This window comes from Ictidomys tridecemlineatus, chromosome 6, assembly GCF_052094955.1.
Source record: "Ictidomys tridecemlineatus isolate mIctTri1 chromosome 6, mIctTri1.hap1, whole genome shotgun sequence".
Classification (NCBI taxonomy): Eukaryota; Metazoa; Chordata; class Mammalia; order Rodentia; family Sciuridae; genus Ictidomys; species Ictidomys tridecemlineatus.
Genome location: NC_135482.1, coordinates 185,448,766 through 185,468,637, shown reverse-complemented (window position 1 = coordinate 185,468,637; position 19,872 = coordinate 185,448,766). Strand labels below are relative to the sequence as shown.

The window sequence follows — 19,872 nt, the reverse complement described above, 5'->3', positions numbered from 1 at the left end:
GGCTGAAAATGGACTGGGTTCCCCTTCGGGAAATCGTGGCTCCTCTTCCCTTGCGTCTCCTGGCACCTTTCAGCGAAGGCCATCCAAAGGGATGAATTGGCATGCAGGATTTGGGGACCTCTGAGAAAATGACTGCTGGGCCATGAACTTGACACCACAGCTCCGATTCCAATAGTCTGCCACAAAGCCAGGTGGAAGTATTCTCCGGACACCGTTCCTTTTCTTCCTTGCTTCTTAGAGCAAGGAAATCATGGAACCTTCCGATGTCACATTTTCTTCATTCAGCTCATTGGTGAATAAGAATATAAGTTTTGGACTATCTTCGGCATTCAGGAGATGACTTCTCTCAGTGGTTTGTGTTTCTCTTGTTGTATTCTATGCTGTTTGCAAACCTTGGGTTTCTCAGACTTTAAGATTCTTATTTTTAATAAAAGGTAAAGGACTGGTTTTCATGTACTGCTCATCTCTATGTATCCTTTTCATCTTAAAAAAATTTTAAAAATTTTGCTCTTGGCATTTTTAAAGCTGAATCATATTTTGTGTGTCTGAAAATTGCCTGTGTTAAAAAGTTGTAGCATTTTCCTTTGAGGAAGCAGCAAGTGTTATAATCATGTCTTTAATATTTTTTAAGGTGTATTATTCTGTCTTTCATTATTGATACTTTGAAAAGTTAAAAAATAACTAGATAGGGGCGGGGGCTGTGGCTCAGCGGTAGAGCGCTTGCCTAGCACGTGTGAGACATTGGGTTCAATCAGCACCACATAAAAATAAATAAAATAAAGGTATTGTGTCCAACTACAACTAAAGAAAATATTTTAAAAAATAACTAGATAGGCTACAAAATCTAAAAGAATATGTGGCAAAAAATGACCTGTCTGATTATAGTGTTCTTCAAGCCTGTCCGATTAATACTTTCCTAACCTCTTGCTCATCAGGGAGATGTTGGAAGGGGGCATCTGGAGTTCTTTAGACATGGACTCTCAAGCTCCTTCTGAGCTACTGAGTCAGAATCTGCATTTTAGCTCGGTAAACTTCCTCCTAGGTGCACACTGCAGAACCTGCTAATACTCAGGGTCCCACCTCTGTGTCTCTTTACTTTGAGCACCTATAAAAAAGTGCTTGGTATTGTGATCAGCTTCTTTCACATGCATGGACCCATTTAATCCTTGGGACAGCCCTGTACAGCTGATGTTATTAAAGGCTAAGGAAAGTTATCACAGGGCCTGCCAAAGATGTCACTAGAAGATATTTTCTAGAGTCTGTCTTACGGCTGAGACAGGAAAATCAAGGCCCAACTCATATCTGACTTGAACACCCTGTGCTTCCTGGTGGAGCACAGGTGTTCTAGGAAGGACCTCGGGCTGGGAAGTCTGACTGCTGATGGTCCTGCTGTTTTGTGGTATGCAGGCTCTGGAGAAAGGAAGGCCCCTGCCAATGCTGGGAAGAGCACAGACGCCCCAGGTCTGTAGCTTGGCTTCCCAGAGCAGCTGCTTGGGCCCCTGGGGCACTATACAAACATGTCTCAGGCTGACCTGCAAAACAGTAGACCAGCATGTGTGTACCTTCACACCTCCCATCCCCACTACCCGCCCCCTCTAGTCATTCAGAAGAATAGGTGCTGATTAGTTCAACCTTCCATTTCTGAAGTTTTTATGGTAGAGCATTTCCTTGGATTCTACTAATGAATGATAGGAAGGGATCTTTAATCAATCCGCAAGTGTTATTTTCATTTCTTCTTGGATATTTAATTCTTTATGGGTCACACTTGGCACTCTGGAAACAACGACTCCTGCTCCATTAGTACACACACCACTTGGAAGGATTTCAAGTTTTCCCAAAATGTGAGAGGTCATGAACCCTCGTGTGTGTGTGTGTGTGTGGGGGGGGGGGGGAATACAAAGGTTACTGTTACATTTATTAAAAAATGTTCCACTTAGCAAAATTAATTCTGATAGGTAACCGGAAATTAATATTACAATTAGGATTGACTTATGAACCTAAGTAGCACTTGAATTCAAGTCCTAGATGGGGTCTCAAAAATAAGGGAACTTTCTAAAATCCACTAGTCCTTCCTGATACTGTAACAAGACTCTCCTGCCCCACCATCACATTTTTTTTTTTTTTAAATTTTTAAAATCAGGGCCACATGGTAATTCCCTGCCCAGTACCATTTAATGGTATTTTTAAATTTCTCTTTAGGTATCATACTATTTTCTTTTTCTTTGCCAGTGACATCGGCTTATTTCATATGAATGCATACCATATTGAATACATATGCATTTAAAATATTGTTTTGATTTGTTTGTGAATTGTTTCTCTTAAAGGGTCTATCTGGGGAAATGAGTAATTTCTCATATCCTGTTTTTGCAGGAAGAATTTTAAATCGTTTCTCCAAAGACATTGGACATATGGATGACTTGCTTCCCCTGACATTTCTAGATTTCATCCAGGTAATGTAACAGGAACGACAGTTCTCCAATGGAAAGCTGAAATTCCTATTTTCTCAAGGCTTTTCACAGGGGTTGGGGTGGGAGTAGGGCCCTGGGCCTGGCAATGTGCAGTGCTACCTTAATAAAAACCATGTTTGTAGAAGAAAGGTGTGGTTATGATCAGGAGGCTGAGTTAGCATGAGTAATACCTGGTGTGTAGGAGTGGCCATGCTGTCCTGTCAGGGTTGGTTCGTGGCAGCTACATGCTGGGTAAGTGGCCCTCAGCCTGCCTCCCAGGTATCTGGCGTGGTTTTTTGCTTTACTGTGAACTCATTTCATAATATAGAAACAATCAGCTCTCACGGAAAGATAGCCCAGATTAACTAAATTATGCATTGTATTACCACAAAAGCCAAATATTTACTGCACCGTTGTGTGTGTGTGTGTGTGTGTGTGTGTGTGTGTGTGTGTATTTGTTTGGAGGGGATAAAACCAGGTGTGGTTACTTACAAAGAAAAGATTAGTAATAATAAGGTGAAAATAATACTTTGTTAACAAGTACAATAGAGAGTAGTTATTGCAAATACAAAGCCTTTAAAGGCAAGCGTGTTTAAGCCAATGATTTGAGCATAGGATCAAAGTCATCTCAGAAAATGTCTTCTTTGTTTTTCTAGGCAGCTTTCCTTTTCACAAGTTGATTGCTCTGTCTTAATGTGTCTTAAAATAAAAACAAGACAAGCCCCTAGAAGTATCTTCTATAAAGCATTTCTTTTTGTCTGTGAACTTGAGGTCCTCAAGAACAATGTTGGGTCATTTCATCTCATGTGGTGTTTTTTTTTTCTTTCTTGTTTAATTCTGCCTATTTTGCAGTGATTCAGTGATTTTTTTTTTTTTAAGTGTTTATTTTGGAAGTGAAATGCATCTATCAAAAGCTGCACATATTCTAAAATCCCAGCTTCTGTTGCTAATCCATCCTGAGTTTGAACTGCTTTCACTTCCCTTCAGGGCCAGTTGACAGTTCTAACCGTGAGCCAGGTTAAAGGGTAAGAAGAAGTGCATTTACTGTTTGGGCCTAGTGGTCCTTCTCCCTTTTCTTTAGTGCTCAGAAGTTCTTTGAGTCCAAGGTTAGGACAACCTCTGGAGTCACTGTTTTTTTTTTTTTTTTTAAAAGGAGCCCAAATTACTTAATTTGGAAAATTAGACGTGTCATAAAAATCAGTAATAGTCCTGATAGGAATACTGAAATTCCTATTAGTCACACAGAAAGGAGGCAATAAATATATCTAACTGCAAACAGCGTAGCCCTTGGGCGACGGCATCCACTATTTACCAAGGGGAAGTAAACCGAGACTTACCTGGGACTCACGGGTGGAGTCCTCTTATTGCAAACAAGCACCTCTGATTTTGTTTTTTTCCCTACTTCAAACTTATTTGGTAAATGTGTCCTGCTGGATTTAGCTAAGTTATTCATCCCCAGGAGCAGTCTTCCACTGAAACAGTTTCATTTTTTTTCACAGAATACAGATGACTGGAAGTACACATTTTGACAGTGATTGTTAATTACTTTGAGAAGATTTTGTGAAAGGTTGCGTTCCTTCGCAACTTCAACTTAGGCGAAGGCTGGGTTCCCAGCGCCGGCTGGCCCACTGTGTGCTTAGCAGAGTGAGCCCTGCTAATTAGAATCCTTCATGTGTTTTTCGGATCGCATGTGGAGGGAAAGGATGCTACTTAATTTCAATATAGACACTCTCAGCAGTGTGAGGAGAGAACATTCTAGTCTCGTTGTACTTCTGTTTAACCAGATATACGAGGACCTTTTTTTTTTTTTTAAATCCCTTTACATAATCTTGGTAAACTTATCATTGTTGAATACTCTTGGTCCCAGTCAGCTGATTTCTTGAGTCAACCGGCAAAGGTAAATCTTGATGGTATTGTCTCCAAGAAAGGAGTTTTATAGAGAGGATAACTCAGTTATCAATTATGATAAAGATCTATTGTCACTTGTTTTGTTTGCAGGTGTCTTTAATAAGGCTTCCCATAATCCCTTCAGGAAGAAATATTTTTCTCCTTTTAAAAATAGTATTAGCTCAATATAAAAGCGCTGATCCCTGCCATTGTTGTTGATTCTTTGAGGGACATTTCCCAACATTCATTGTTTAAATGGTTGTCAGGAGGAATCAAATGAAACTCCATAAACAATGCCCTCACTGGCTCATCTGACTTGTGTGCGGAGCCTTTCTTGGGGAGGATTTGCATTCGATGAGTGGGCTTTTGACTGAGCTATCACCCGGATCATTTTGAAGTATTTGGGGCCTGTTGCTATATTAGCCAGCAAAGGTTTTTATTAAAGCCACAAAAATGAATTTAACTTGCCCTCAAATAAAGGCCAACAAAAGTCTTAAGTGTAAATTAATTTAGGTTTTTTTTTTCTTTATAAGTTGGATAGGACTGTGTAAGGATAAAAACAACCAGTGGTGTTCTGGGACTCTTAATGGAATCATGTAAACTTAAAATAAACACTATTATGGTAAGCACATAGAATGAAAACTAATTTTCCAAATCAAATACATTATATTCAATTCATTTTCCCCAATCAACCAAATGTTTAAAACCTGTTAGTTATAACAGCAATCTTCTGGAAATTAATTAGAAGCCTATTAGCTCTGCTAGCTGAGCCGAATGAAGGGGTTGCTCCTTACATTTCTAAATAGTCTCCTGAATTAAAGCGAAGCAAGGTCAAAATGACAATCAGCTGCACTCACCTTTTGGCTCTTCCTAGTTGATCTTTAGGGTGGTGGTGGTGGGAGGGTTGTTTGGTTTTTCAGTGGAAATTTTGTCAACTCTAACTCAACCTTTTAATACATTTTTAAACATTTAAGTACTCATCAGGTAGACCCTACAGGTAGCATGAATATTATCTGTCTCAGCAGCCTCTCAATGGCATGGGTATCTGAAAGGGAAATGACTTTTCAAGCCTCTTGTCTGCTCATCAATTCTTCTAAAGGGTTCATTAGCCCCTTTCAAAATTGAGATAGTAGAAAATTTCCTGTCTGCCTTTGTTCTTAATGTCATTAGCAGAACCCTCTGTTGCCAGCAGCAGGCCCAGGGTTTCAATGTCTCTCATCAGATTCTGTGGGTATTTACAGCACAACCAGCTTCCCCCTGGGTGCAGAGAAACTCAAAAAGCACGAGGCCTTCTAACCTCGGCTCCTGAGTCTGACTGAGACGATGGAGTTTAGCAAGGACTGGGCTGTTTTATCAGGAAGTACCCTTGGTGATGTCTAGCAGGAGGTAGGGTGCTTGCTGATATCCAGGAAAGCTGCACATCATCTGATATTCTTGAGCCAGAAAGAACATGGCAGGATATAGTAACAAAAAGAATAAAAATCAAAATTCAAAGCTTAGATACCTGGCTGGGGTTATAGCCCAGGGTTAGAGTACTTGCCTACCTTGTGCAGGGTTCTGGGTTCAATCCCCAGCATCATAAAAACAAAACTTAGTATCAGGATATTTTGCTGGTTTGTATTTTTTTTTATGCCTAAAGATATGCATATGCTCATGCTTTTTGAGAGTTAAAATCGAATATATGATTCCTTTTATCCCTGTGGAGTTTCATATCCCAAGCATGCATTTTTGATTTTTCTATAAGATAATGATTAGTTTTGTTGTTTTATACATAAGAGTTCAGAACAGTGGCTCACTGGGATAGAACTTGGGTTTGCAGTTGAGGCTGATGCTGAGGAATCAGTGAGGGACCAGAACATAGTCCCTCTGCTTCTGGCATGATGTCCAGAGTCACTGTGCTCTGTAGAAGCCAGGCATAAACCAGGGACAGAGTTACTCTGATGAAATGACTGAGATAAGGAAATCCTATTAAAAGGTGAGCAAATGCTTTCACTGGAAACGGGTTATTTGCCTGTGTCCCTGGTACTTCAACAAAAGATTTGTATTTGTATGAGCATTGAGGGGTTTTTATATTGTTAGTCACTGTAGAATGCTCATGAAAAACAGTGTCCTATCGAGTTTGGAAAATGTTTGCCATTTGCAGCTGTCCTGCATTAGTGCAAGAAGTTCAGAAGGGGTGGAGGGCAGAGGGGACGGGTCGAGGAACAGTAGTGATCCAAAGGTGAGTTTTGACAGGGTAGCAGGGTAGATCAAAATGGAAGGATGTTTCAAATGTATCATAAGACATAAATATATCATTGCAAATATTATGTATGGAATATGAGGTAACCACCTGCAGGTTCTGGGAGGGTTGCCCTGGGTTTATCAGGCAAGTTAGCTAGGGACTGTCACTGCACATCTGGCTTAGGAGTGTTGTTCAAATGTTGTTTCTTTGCTGTTTGAACAATTGTAACTTCTGTGAATATTAACAAGATTTCAAAAACTAAGTTAGCTGTCAACTTAAAAGTTGGGATTTCTATGAAAACAGGAATCAAATGCACATATTTGAAGATATTAATCTAGATGTCAGGTATGAGAAATCAGTGAGGGGGAGACTGTTTGAACAGGAATTTGGCCCTGAAAAGATGATGTATTTGGGTAAACCAAAAAAGAAAGCATAGATCACTGAAATTCACATTTTTAAGTATGTGATGAGTATAAATACAGAAGCATGATTGTAAAGCTTAATTTTTAAAAAAATAATGATTGAGTTGTTAATAGATGCCATATTTGTAATCTTTTAATAGCATTTCAATTAAAATTTAATTGTTAAAATGGTAATTTTGTATATAAATTTAATAATGCAAACATTTGTGATATTTGGTGGCCAGATATGTTTTATGACACTTTTTGCAATTAAATGTATTATGAAAAATCTTGAAATTCCCCCAACAGGAAAACATTATTTCTATTATAAATGTATGAGTTTTGAAAAGAATTGCTAATGCTTATTCCTATTCCAAGCCCCACCCCACTGATCTTTTATTGAGCTGCTTTTATTGTGTGTTGGATGTACAGAGATGAAAAAGAGCCTTTATCTTCATTTCTTAACAAGCTTTTATGGAGGTCTCATGTGTGCAGGCCCCATGTTGGGCTTGGGGATATAGAACTTGAGTGGAATGGGGTTCTGTCTTCTGAGGCATGACGCTGGGAGGGACCCATAGAAAGCCACCAGTGCGATGCTGGGTGACAAAGTTACAAAAGAGGGAGCACTGCAGGAGAACGGTTAAGACTTTTGCAGGAGACATGTTTCCAATCCCAGGGGTGTGCTTTCAGTTGCTTATCTTGGGGAGCTCATGAGTCTTCCAGAGGTGAGTGTGCTGTGGGTAGCTGGAAGCGGGAGTGCTTCAGAAAGAGCTGGTACCAGGGCAGAGCCTGCGTCTTCTTCCCTCAGGAGATAGTCAGTGACCCTGTGGCAGTGGATAGTAGTTGACCCTGGGCAGTGGTTGCCCAGAGACAGGGAAGCCCTTTGAAAGGCCATGAGTTCCTGAGGTTTAAAGAGAAAGCAGAGAAACAGAAGAGCTGCAGAGTGAGCAGAAAGGACAAGAGGAAGACTGGTGTTGGGAAGCCAAAGGAATATGGTGTGATAAACAGGAGAAGATGAGAGACAAGGCATCAGGCCAGCTGGGTGAGGGGGTCCCTAGTGACCACCATTAGGGACAAGTCCAAGAAAGGAGGCCAGGATGCCGGCTGTGGGACTGTAGGAGCAGAGTGGACTGGAGAGAGTCCTGTTTGGAATGCAGGGTGTGGGGAGGTGTGGCTGGATCCTGGAGTTTTTAGTTCTTGTGGGGTGCAATGGGGGGCGGGCATTGCATGTGTCAAGGGACAGGATTCAGAGATGGCTTCAGACTTCCTCTCTCCCTTCAGGGAAGGGGGTTAGCATGGGATGCTCTGAGACCGGGGGAGGAGAAGGCAGGTAGCTCTCTCCTCCATAGCCCTCCTCAAGGACCCTGGCATCCATAGTGAGTGTGAATGTTCACTTTCTGAGTGCCACCTAGGAAGTCCTGGAGAGAGAAAGGCAGTGGCTACAGCTTTCTGTTCCGTTGGCTTATGTTTTTAAAGTTATTTTAGGTGCCAGGTGTGTTCCCACTCAGGTTTTGATGAATCTGTTCATCTTTGGCATATTCAATAACCTCCATCATTTTAACTATATTACTTCTGAAGACTTTATTCATAAATCTTTTCTCAACCAATTTTATCTCTTGCTCTTAAATGCAATCTTGGGTCATTTATTTAACATTTTGGAATTAGGAGGAAGACTGGCCTGGTTCTCTCTCAGCTCCTTCTGTCTTTGTGCCTTCTCTGCGCTGTAGAGCCTGTCCCAATCCTCTGAAATCAGCAGATACCTTTGTTCTTTGCTTGAAAATACCAGTATCATTGCTGGTTTCAATGCTTTAACTAGATCTTCTCCCCTGAATCAGAGACCTGACTATGTCCTAGAAGGGTGAGTCTCCTCAGTGGATAATCAGATTATGGCTTCCTCTGGGCCCAGCTGGGAAGCACCTGTAACTAGAACAGGGACTTAAACCTTTTTCTCACTGATTAGCACCCTCTTAGAATCCGTTATCTAAATAGATCTGTTTTGCTTCATTTGCCTAAGTTTTGGGTTACAACGGGCAAGCAGAGAATAAAATTCAGATTCCCTAGTCCTCGTTTCTCTCCAACTCATAGAAAGAAGGCACATGCCAGCTAGACTGAGTGTGGTGTGTGTGTGTGTGTCTAGGTGTGTGTGTGTTTGAATGGTACATTAGCACACTTTTAGCCCATTTTCATATGTATCTTCTTTATTCTTTGTGTATCAGCAAAAGCTTCCCTTCCATGATTGGGACACTTTCTTTCTTTACTCTTCTTCTCTAGTTCATCACAAAGCCATGCCTGTGTCCTGCAAAAGAGAAGGGGTCTATCACTGAGCATGGTTCCCTTGGCTGTCTCATTTAAGCCTTCCTTATCACCAGTGAGTTAATATTCCTGGAGCGCTTCCTGTGAGCTGGGCGCTCTTATACAATTAAAGTATAGAGCAGTGAACCAGGGGGGGCTTCAGCTCCTGGGAATTGACATCTTGATGCAGGAGACAGAAAATAGACAAGCCAGTAAAGCCCATCAGCTGGGTCCCCTGTGCTGCTGGTGCCTTCAGGACGGGCACGTCTTTAGGAGTGATCGTAGGAAACACATGGTCCAGGTGATGCTGAGTTTGAACAATAAGGAGGAGAGAGTCATGCAGAAGTCAGGGGCAGGGTGGGTGAGGAACAGTTGCCAAGACTCCAGGTGGCTTGTCCCCAGGAAGAGTCACATGTTGGTCTGAGGAAGAGGAGACATGAGAGGTAGGAGAGTAAGACCACCGTGGCTTCCAGCCCCAGTGGAAGAGGCTTGGCCTGTGCCCTGGGTGCAAGGGAAAATGACAGGGACAACTTAAATAAAGGAGGGACATGTTCACTTTGTGTGTTGAAAGGAGATGTCATGTCTTTTGTCACTAATTTGGAATAAATAGTCTCTTACAGAAGAGGCTCTGGGCTTGCATTCTGCAAATGCCCTGAGGCCACACGAACTGCTGAGTGTATCCACCATACAGAGATGGCTCCCTGTTCAGGACGGGAGCTTCCTCCTTCTAGCAAGCTTCCCTAATTTTAGGGCAAACACCTGAGTGCCAAGGTCAGGATGATGTCAGGTTTTTGCTGTTGTTTTCCATGAGGCTGGACTGATTCAATTTCTATTTGGTTATCTTGATTTTTCTAAGCAGAGTGGAGCTGTTGTTAATCAAGAATTCAGCACATAAGGTGGAAGTCTTTTGTATATTTGTTTGAGTGGTGCTGTGCACAGCTCTGGGATAACACTGTGTGAATAAGAAGGAAAAATTGGCTGTGACAGAGCAAATACACATTGCTCAGGTTGGAGCTTAACTTTAAGACTTACTGAACAACAGGTGACTCTATATCATACTCGTACTATTGGCTGAAAGGGTGATCTTTATAGATAAGTACATATAGGTATGATAAAGTTAAATTAATTTTCCCCTATATTTTTTATTGGTGCATTATGATTATACATAATGGTGGGATTTGTAGTATATTCACACAGGAAGGAACAGTGTAATTTGGCCAGTATCAATCATCCCTCAGTATTTCCCCTTTCTCTTCCTCCCTCCCTCCCTCTGGTCCCTTTCCTCAACTCTGCTGATCTCCTTCAATTTTTCATGGGATTTCCCTCACAAACCTTTGTTTCCTAAAGTTAAATTTAAATACTATGTATAATATATAAACTACATAGAAAAAAATATTATTTTTATTTAACTAAAAACTGTCATTTAATTAAATTGAATGTTTAATTGAAAATTTCAGTATTCTTAAAAACAATCAAGAATCTAAGCCAGCTCTTTCTGATGTTATTTTTTTAGTGATATCTTTCTGGGAAGATCGTTTTGATACATTTGATTTCAGACAACACAGGCTGCCACTATACACACACACACACACACACACACACACACACACACACACACACACACACACACACCCTCCTCAAGGAGAAATTAAGTCATATAATATGTGATCCTAAAATAATGTTCATGGCTGGAATGTATGGTGTGCATTGAGCTCTCGTTGAACCAGGGTTGGCATTTTAGCCAGCTTTGAAAACTTTTTTGACTACTTTATACTTGCACCTGGAGACATCTGGACCCAGACAAGGATGTCGAGCCGTCCAGGGAGCCCCTCTCTTGTCTGGTGATATCCTGCAGCGTCAGGATGCATGCTGTGTCCTTGTCTGTGCCTGTGTCCTCTGAAGGTGTTATCATTCCCAGTTGGCAGGCTTCACTGAAGATAAGGCCACAAATGTGGTTCGTGCACACATGGTGCCTGTTCTTTGAATTGTGTTCTTGTTCTCCAATTTCTCTCTGTGGCTTATGGTCTCCTGGAAGAGGCTTTGTGGACTCCTCCTGTTCCCTCAATGCTTGGTCCCTGCATCTGGGCTGGGACCGCTGCATGTCGCCTCCTTCCATGCTGTGCCACAGTGGGCCTCCTATCTTTGGCTTTTGACGGACCCCTCACCCCATTTCTATTTGGTGTTGGGCAGTGCCACGGTCCCCTAGGTTTATTCACCACCCAAGTGCCCAGTGGTGAATAAACCCTGATGGTGTTTCAGGATTGGATTCTTTCTGAGGCTTTCTGTTTTCAGGGGAAACACAGGGGAAGTCACTAGGGCTTCATAAGCTGAAACTAAAGATGGCCACTTCAGACTTGCTCTTGAAGACCCAGAGTGTACGTTAGCCCTGACCTGTTAACTCCATTGTCAGTCAGTGCTCCAGACAGAATGAAGAAGTTGTTTTATCTATTCATTCATTTTCTCCTCCTGGGTTAGGTGGCGGTGCTGGCATTTCCTCTGCAGAATGCTAGTGAGTGGGCTGCCTCTCAGGCCCATGCTCTGCCCCAGAGTCACTTGCAGTTCTTCCTTAACCTGTTCATGCTACTTGTCCTTGACACACTTACCATCTGAACCGATGAATAGGAATGGCAAATAGCAGTGTGGTTTGACAAGTTGAAGGCTTTGAAAAGATTTAATAAAGACTTCACTAGTAAGTGTTTTTCCCCCTCTGTAATTTAAATGTGGATGAAAATAAATGAGGGTCAGCGAGCAATGGCAGGACTAGAAGAGGACCCTCTACTCAAAAGTTTCCCAGGAGTCTCAAACTAAGGGGCACTCGATCACTGAACCCATCCCCAAACCTGTTTTGTATTTTATTTAGAGACAGGGTCTCACTGAATTGCTTAGTGCCTTGCTTTTGCCACGACGGGTTTTGAACTCTAGTTTCTCCTGCCTCTGCCTCCAGAGCTGCTGGGAAATATATTTTTTTATTTGTTCTTTGTAGATATACATGACAGTAGTTGGTGGTACATGACGTGGATTTACACTGGTTGTGTATTCATATGTGAACACAGTGAGGTCACGTTTGACTCATTCTACTGTCTTTCCTGTTCCATTCTTTCTCCCTTCCTATCCATGTTTTTAAGTTAAAGCAAAGTTTTAAAGTTTTGCATTACTTCAGAGCTGCCTTCTATGTATTCAGATCACAGCAGCTAAGCAGGCTTCTTCTGTCACCTGCCTGGGGAAGTTGGGGAAGGCATTTAGATGTTTCCTGAACCACATGTAGAGGAGGAGGACGTACATAGCAGGAAGCCCAGAGCATGGAATGTTCACAGGGAACCACAGGGTAGGTCAGCCATGTCAATAAGCTAGAGACAGGCATTGGAGGAGATAAAGGTAGGTGGCCCCAAAGGGGTCAGACCTCAGGGAAACTTGTGTTTCAAGATTTAGTTTTGCTGGGCACAGTGGCACAAGCCTATAGTCCCAGTGGCTCAGGAGGCTGAGGCTGGAGGATCTAGTTCAAAGCCAGCCACAGCAGAAGTGAGGTTCTATTCAGTGAGACCCTGTCTTTAAATAAAATACAAATAGGAAAATGGGCCTGGGGATGTGGCTCAGTGGTTGAGTGCCCCTGAGTTCAATTCCAGTACCACTCCCCACCCCCCACCCCAAAAAAGTTTATTTTGGGAGTGTTAGGTAGTAGGGTACCGGGAGGAACCAGAGATGACCAGAAGGATGGAGTTACAGTAACACAGGGAGGACAGGAAAGGACACTGTTTGAATGTCATTCCCTTGGGACATCCAAGTAGGAACACCAAAGTGTGGGCAATGCAAGCCCTTGATTCTGCATAGTGGGTCCACATTGCGGGATAGCCCCTGTCCCGGGCACATGTCAGCCACAAGCCCTTTTCCCAACAGCACCAGCATGCATACCACCATGCTAGAGTAACCCTTAGTCTAGGTGTGTTGCTCTCTAGTCAGATTGTAGTTGCTGGGAGAATTGGAGCTGTTAGCAGTTCCAGAGGAAGAGGAAAGGCAGCCTAGGAGCCTAATGATGCAGTCTGTTTCGTGTGCTTTACCTGGGGACTCAAGAATCCTGAAATGGCTTCAGCCAGTGCTGTTGGCTTCCCAGACTCATGGGTTATTGGCATGAGGGTGGAGCGTGCTGCACAGGGATGGATGTGCATGACTGGGTGGCACTTGCAGCATAAGTGAGGTTCAAGGATCAGGTAGGGCAGAGTGGGGGGGGGGGCTTGGATCCCACTTTGTCATTTCAAGGCCAGCTGTATCCTTAGTCTTTCTTCTTTTCCAAAGCCTCACACTCTGCACATTAAAATTATTATTATTATTATTATTGTTGTTGTTGTTGTTGTTTTGTTTTGTTTTGTTTTAGAGATGGGACCTTGCTATGTTGTCCAGGCTGGCCTCAAGCTCCTGGGCTCCAGTGGTCCTCCTGCCTCACCCCCCAGGTAGTTAGTACTATAGGTGTGTGCTACCATGACTGGGAGGGAGGGAGGGTGGGAGGGAGGGAGGGAGGGAGGGAGAGAGAGAGAGAGAGAGAGAGAGAGAGAGAGAGAGAGAGAGAGAGAGAGAGAGAGAGAGAGAGATTTCTTCTTCCTCTAGGGATGCTGGGAATTGAACCCAGGGCTTTGCATATGCTGACAGGTATGCTACCACTGAGTCACACCCCAGCACCATTTCAGCAAAACTTTTAGTGTATTGTCCAAGCACATAAGGGGTAGTTATATTGAAACTACATTCAATTTTAAATGGGACAAATAGTCTCTGGCAGCATTGGTCACATCATGTTGTATTATAGTAACAATGTCAGGTGGACACCATCCCAATAATATCACTACATGTGTTTGTACCCCAGATTCTAGGGGTGTACATACACATCTATGAACCCTGAAGATTTCAATGGCTGTTTCCCATTTAGAGTTACAGTATCGGAATCAGTTGTCCTCAGAAGAGACCCCAGAACGTGACATTTTTCATATTCACGTGATTTCCGTAGTGCTTGTGAAACTTCCTTGGTCCCCAGTAACAGTGAGTAGAGTCTCAGTGATCTGGAATTCTTGTCGTTACCATCTTCACTTCTGAGAGGTCTTCCTGCGGGACAAACGTGAAAATGAACCTACGATGCAGAGGTGGGACTTGGGCATGTCAGTTTCCCTCTTTAACGATTCGGGGTTGCTCTGAGCGTGCAAACCCATGCACAGCTGCCCTCAGCAAAATGCCGAAATTTATTGAGGAGAACTGAATTGCAAACCTTTCTTCCCCACACACCCTCATCCAAAAAGAAAAAGAAAAAAAGAAAAAAAAAACCAGCTTGACTGAGCTTAAATAACTGACTTTTCATATCCTTTCATGGGACACAAAGGGCTAATCCTGAGGCTACTTGAGCCACCAATGCAGGCGGTGGTGGGGACCACCACGGAATGTGTCATTGCCTCCTCCCCCCACACAAAACACATTGACTGCGGCTTTATGAAGTGAAAATGCCCAAGCCAAAGAAAACGGGAAGGAGGTGTCCTCAGTCATCTCTTCCTGGGGGAGGAGTGAGAAAAAGCCTCTGCATCTGGGCATTGAGAACAAAGGCAGCCTAAGAATGGGCCGGGTCACTGGCTTTTATGGAAGCATAAGGGTGGGACTGCCTTGGCTTGTCTCGGTACCACTGACCCTTGCATTTCATTGTGTAGAGATGTCAGGGAAAGTGTGTAGAAAGCCCATGAACAATGACTCTGTCATTTGTTCACCCCTGCTCCCCACTCCCACCCTCAAATCCCTCTCGCACAAAAGAGACTGTTAGTGAGGTTGCTTTGCCCTCGTTTCAAAGATCTCTGTCTTACTCTTTAAGAGTAAAATCATCCATTTTAACCGAATCACAGTGTTTTCATGCTTTCAGCTGCAACAAAAGAGGTTTAGTCCGCGAGTTTGCAAGGAGGGAATAGTCCGTGGAAATGCCAGCCCTGGAGGTGATGATTCCTGCCAGCTGCCAGGTTAAAGTGGGTTTCCTGCCTCGGACAGGGGAGTTGATGACATGGTTCTTGACCAGACTTGACCCGCGGGCTTCAGTGATCAGGGTGATAGGGTTCACCCAGGCCCACTCCTATGATTCCCTTACCTTTCTTTTTCTTTACTTTTCATTCATTCTTTCTTTCTTTTCTATTTTTAATGACAATGAGATGGTTGGGTCCTTTCCAGTGAGAAAGCAGCACTGTCAACATCAACATGGTGACAGTTAATCACCAGGGACCCTCCCAGGCTTCCAGGCTGGCAACCAGTGTTGCAATTTGTCCCAGCATGTGCGCTCCAATGATAATGGTTGTCGTTTAACAAGACGCTAATTAAGACCTAAAGAAAAAAAATGAAGGGTCTCGTTTTTTTTATCGAGCCTAGTGGTATTCTGCAGAGCATAGAACTTTGCATCCTGGCATTATTGGATGATGTCCATGGCAAAACAATTGTGGCCATTCACAGAGTGGTCTCTTGTCGTCTTGCATCCTGCGTCACGATAAAATTGGCAGTTATTACTCAGGAGAGGGAAATGGCTACACGTTTAGTCTTCGAGGACCCTCAGAGTCTCCATATGCAATTCTTGATTGCATTCATTTTAGTTTGGGTTTTCTTGATAAGATGAACAAGAAAAGGTGAGGCTGGCGAACTTGCCTCCCTTTTATTACCACCTCGCATTTGCTGATCCGCATGTGGACGTGTCTCTTCACTGTGATGTGGGACACAGTCCATTATATAAGTCTGCTGTCTCGTGATGGTCTCCTGCTTGTGAGTTTCCTGACTCATTGGTGTCTTGCAGCCTTTGTCTAGGTCACTGGGCATTCTCTGATTGTCCTCCGCATTCAGTCCTGAAGCAGGAAGCCCAGAGTGCGCTCACGGCAAAGGGCCAGCACCCCATGGGGCAGTTGTCACCCAGGGCCACGTTTGTTCTGAGGCACATTGGACCTCATGTGTGTCCCTTTGCCCCCACTATCAGTGCCCAGAAGGCTGTCACCTCTGGGCATTGTGACTATTCTGTATACATTGCCCAATATTTGAACATGGCATTCTGGTGGCATAATTTTTTTTACCCTATCTTTATTTTTAATTGGGATGTAGTTTACAATACAAATAAACTTTGTCCTTTAGTTTGCTGGATTTTGATAATTGTGCACATCTCTGTGACTGCCACTCTGAAATGAGATGTAGGATATTTCTCTTGCCCTCAGAATGTCTCCTGTGCCATACAGCAATCTCCACACCCCAGCCTCACCCACATTGCCTTCACCATAGATTCGCTTTCCTGTTTCTGGCCTCCATATACAAGAAATCAATACAGAATATATTTTTTCTGTGGCTGGATTATCTTGCTCATCCTAATGTTTTTTCCTTCCAGGCATGTTTTGAGGGTTTCTTTTTAAATTTTTTTCCTGAATAGTAAGTGTCCCATTGTAGGAAGATACCCGATTTTATCTTTTCTGCACATGACCTTTGGATTGTTGCTTTTTTTCCTTTTTAAGCAGTTGACCCTTTTATTCAAGTGTTTATGGGCACATATGTTTTCATTCCTCCTAGATAAAAATACCTAAGAGTGAAATTGCTGAATTATAGTGAGGATTATGTTTACTTTAAAAAAGTAAAACAGAGCACATGAACAAAAAGTCTTTTGAAATGCTTGTACCACTTTACACACTCACCAACAATTTATGGGCAGTCCAGTCGCTCTGAGTGCTTATTAACATTGAGTCTTATGAGTCATTTTGATTTTCGTCTTCCTCCTGGGTATAGTTGATGTGGTTGGTGTTTTAGTTTGTATTTCCCTGATGATTAATGGTATCATGCTCTTTTCATACATGCTTATTGGCTATTTAGATGTTTTTGGTAAAATATTGGTTCAGATCTCTTGCTGATTTTTTTAAAACTATTTTTGAAAATCTTGTCACTGATGATTTCTATGTACATTTTATGTATTTTTAATATTAGTGCTTTGTGAATGCTTTCTCCTGCTTGGTGTCTTGCTTTTTAAATTTTTTAGTTCTAGTTGGACACAATGCCTTCATTTTATTTGTTTTTAGGTGGTGCTGAGGATCGAACCCAGGGCCTCACACATGCTAGGCGCTAGCACTCTACCGCTGAGCCACAACCCCAGCGCGGTGTCATGCTTTCTGACCGTTAGTTCTCTCTTTCTCTTGCTGTGCTGGGGATGGAACATAGGACTTTATGCATACACAGGTGTGCTTTTTAATATTCTTTTTGGTAAATTTTTAGTTGGTTTTAATTCTGATGAAGCTCAGAGTAGTTGATATTCTTCTATTCTGTTGAAGGGATTGTTTTAAGTATTCTCTGTTTGTTGCTAGTGTTTAATGCTCTTTAAATCTTCCCTTGTGTAGTTCGTGTTTTTGTGTCCTAAGAAACCTTGGTGCTGTCCTTTGGACTGTGAGGATACTTTCCTGTTGTTCTGCCTTTTTAAGAATTGATGAGTCTTGTGTTGGTTTTTATTGTTGTTTTTATTTTCAACCCCTGGTTATTCCAGTCACATTGTTAAAAAGACTGGCATTCATTGAATTGTCTTAATAGGACCTGCCTGTGAGCAGGTCCTGTTTGTATACTTGATTTTCTTACACTGATCTGTGTGTCCTTGGGTCTGTGCCACAGTGTCTTGGTTATTGTTCATTTTAGTAAAGCATGAGACCCAAGTCCTCCAATTTTGTACCTCTTTTGTCAAGATTGTTTTGTGCATTGTGGTCCTTTAAATTTTAGAATCAACTTGTCAATTTTTTTTTTTTTTTTTAAGGTCTTGCTAGTGGGTTTGATCCTAATACCATTCAGTGGTGGTGGGGATAGGGAAGCCATGCTGGGAGATTGACAGGAGTCTTCAGCCATAGATCAGTATGGGGCCGGGGCAGGGGATGTCTGTAAATCTTAACAATATTCAGTATCTGATTTATCATCCTGGTATATCTTTCCACTTATTTAATTCTTCTTTAATTTTTCTCAGAAAGATTTTGTAGTTTTTCATATTGCCTTTCTTTAGTTGCATTTATTCTTGAGTATTTGATACTGTCCTGTTCTGTAGAGGGTACTGATTTAAATATCATCTTTTTGTTGCTAGTGTTTAGTGCAGTTGATTTATGTATGCTGACCCCGTCATTGAACTTGTTGAATTCACATTGCATTTCTTGGAATTGTTTTATTGTTTTTTAATTCTGAAGAATTTTCTGCATATACAGTCATGTCAGTGGCAAATAGTAAGTTTTACTTCTCTCTTTCCCATATTTATGATTCTTATTTCCTTTTCTTGATTTATTGCTGTGGCTTTTGCTGCCAGTACAATGGAGAGTAGTAGTGATAAGGCTTACTTATACATTTGGGGAGAAAAATGTCAGTATTTTCCCATAAAGAAGGAGGTTAATTACAATTGTGTGTGTGTGTGTTTGTGTGTGTGTATTTTCCAGTGGAAATTTGACCTTTTTTTCTGTTAACCCATTGAATAATTTCCAGTATTCTGAGAGTTAAAAATGTTTTTAATCAAAAAGGAGTCTGAATTTTGACAACTATTTCCCCCTCGCCTATTCAGATAATCATATAATTATTTCCCCTTCCTGTTTGTGTGTGTGTGTGTGTGTGTGTGTGTGTGTGTGTGTGTGTGTGTGTTTGTCTTCTGGGAGTTGAACACAGTTTTTCACGAATACTAGGCAAGCACTCTACCACTGAGCTATACTCCAGCGGTCTCCTTTACTCTTGTAATATGACAAATTATACTCATTGATATTTGTGGGTTAAGTTAACCTTGTATTTCTGGGATAAACTCCACTGGTCATGGTATCATTGTATTCAGTTGTTGATATTTTGTCATGAATTCTGTAGCTATTGTTCCTGAAGGATGTGGGTCTGTAGTTTGCTCTTCTTGTAATCTTTTGTCAGTTTTTGGTATTCAAGATAAACATTGATTTCATGAAAAGAATTGACAAGGGATTTTTCCTTGTGATGTTCAGTTCCATGAGTTTCATGTGTCACCTGGGTTAGGCTTCACTACCCAGTTATTTAGTCAGGTGGTAATTAGGTGTTCCTGTGATGGTATTTTGTAAATGTGATTAAAGTTCATAATCAGGTGATTTCCAGTGAAGAGCATTATTTCAGTTAATCTGGATGAGCCTGATTCAGTCAGTGAAATGGCCCAAGAGCTGTGGATTCCCTAAAGAAGACTTAAGGCTGTGGATGACATCTTTATCACCAGCACTAAGAGCTTCTGTGTGGATTCTGGACCTGCCTGGCCGCCCCCTGATTTCTTGCCACCAGTCCCCTGATATTTATCTTGGTTCTGTTTTTCTAGTGGAAATCTGTCTGCTACTTGCTCCTCTGTTTTCTGAAAGAGAATGAAGGGTTTCTCCCTAATTGTTTCATGGAATTCACCAGTGAAAGTGTATAGGCCAGGAATTTTCCTAGTGGGTATTTTGAGTATGCTTCTCATTTCTTTCCAACTCTAAGTTGACATGGTATTATTCAGATTTCTATTCCTTCTCATGTTTCTCTTTGTCCATTATTTTTCAAGAAATGTGCCCTGTGGGTCAAAATGTGAAATCAATGGGTGCAGTGTTTATCCTCTTATAATCACCACCATGGTAATCCCACCCACCCTGTTTTCCCT

The 19,872-nt window shown here is 42.0% G+C and overlaps 1 protein-coding gene across 4 annotated transcripts in view; it reads left to right on the top strand.

Annotated features, from left to right (window-relative positions):
* The window catches only part of Abcc4 (ATP binding cassette subfamily C member 4 (PEL blood group)), a 224,165-nt gene that overhangs the window by 145,518 nt on the left and 58,775 nt on the right, over positions 1-19,872 (top strand). For all 4 annotated transcript variants that reach the window (XM_005317040.5, XM_005317042.5, XM_078016213.1 and 1 more), the window contains one exon: positions 2,371-2,450. In XM_005317040.5, coding sequence (XP_005317097.2) covers positions 2,371-2,450 — 80 coding nt within the window. The remainder of the gene's footprint in view (positions 1-2,370; positions 2,451-19,872) is intronic.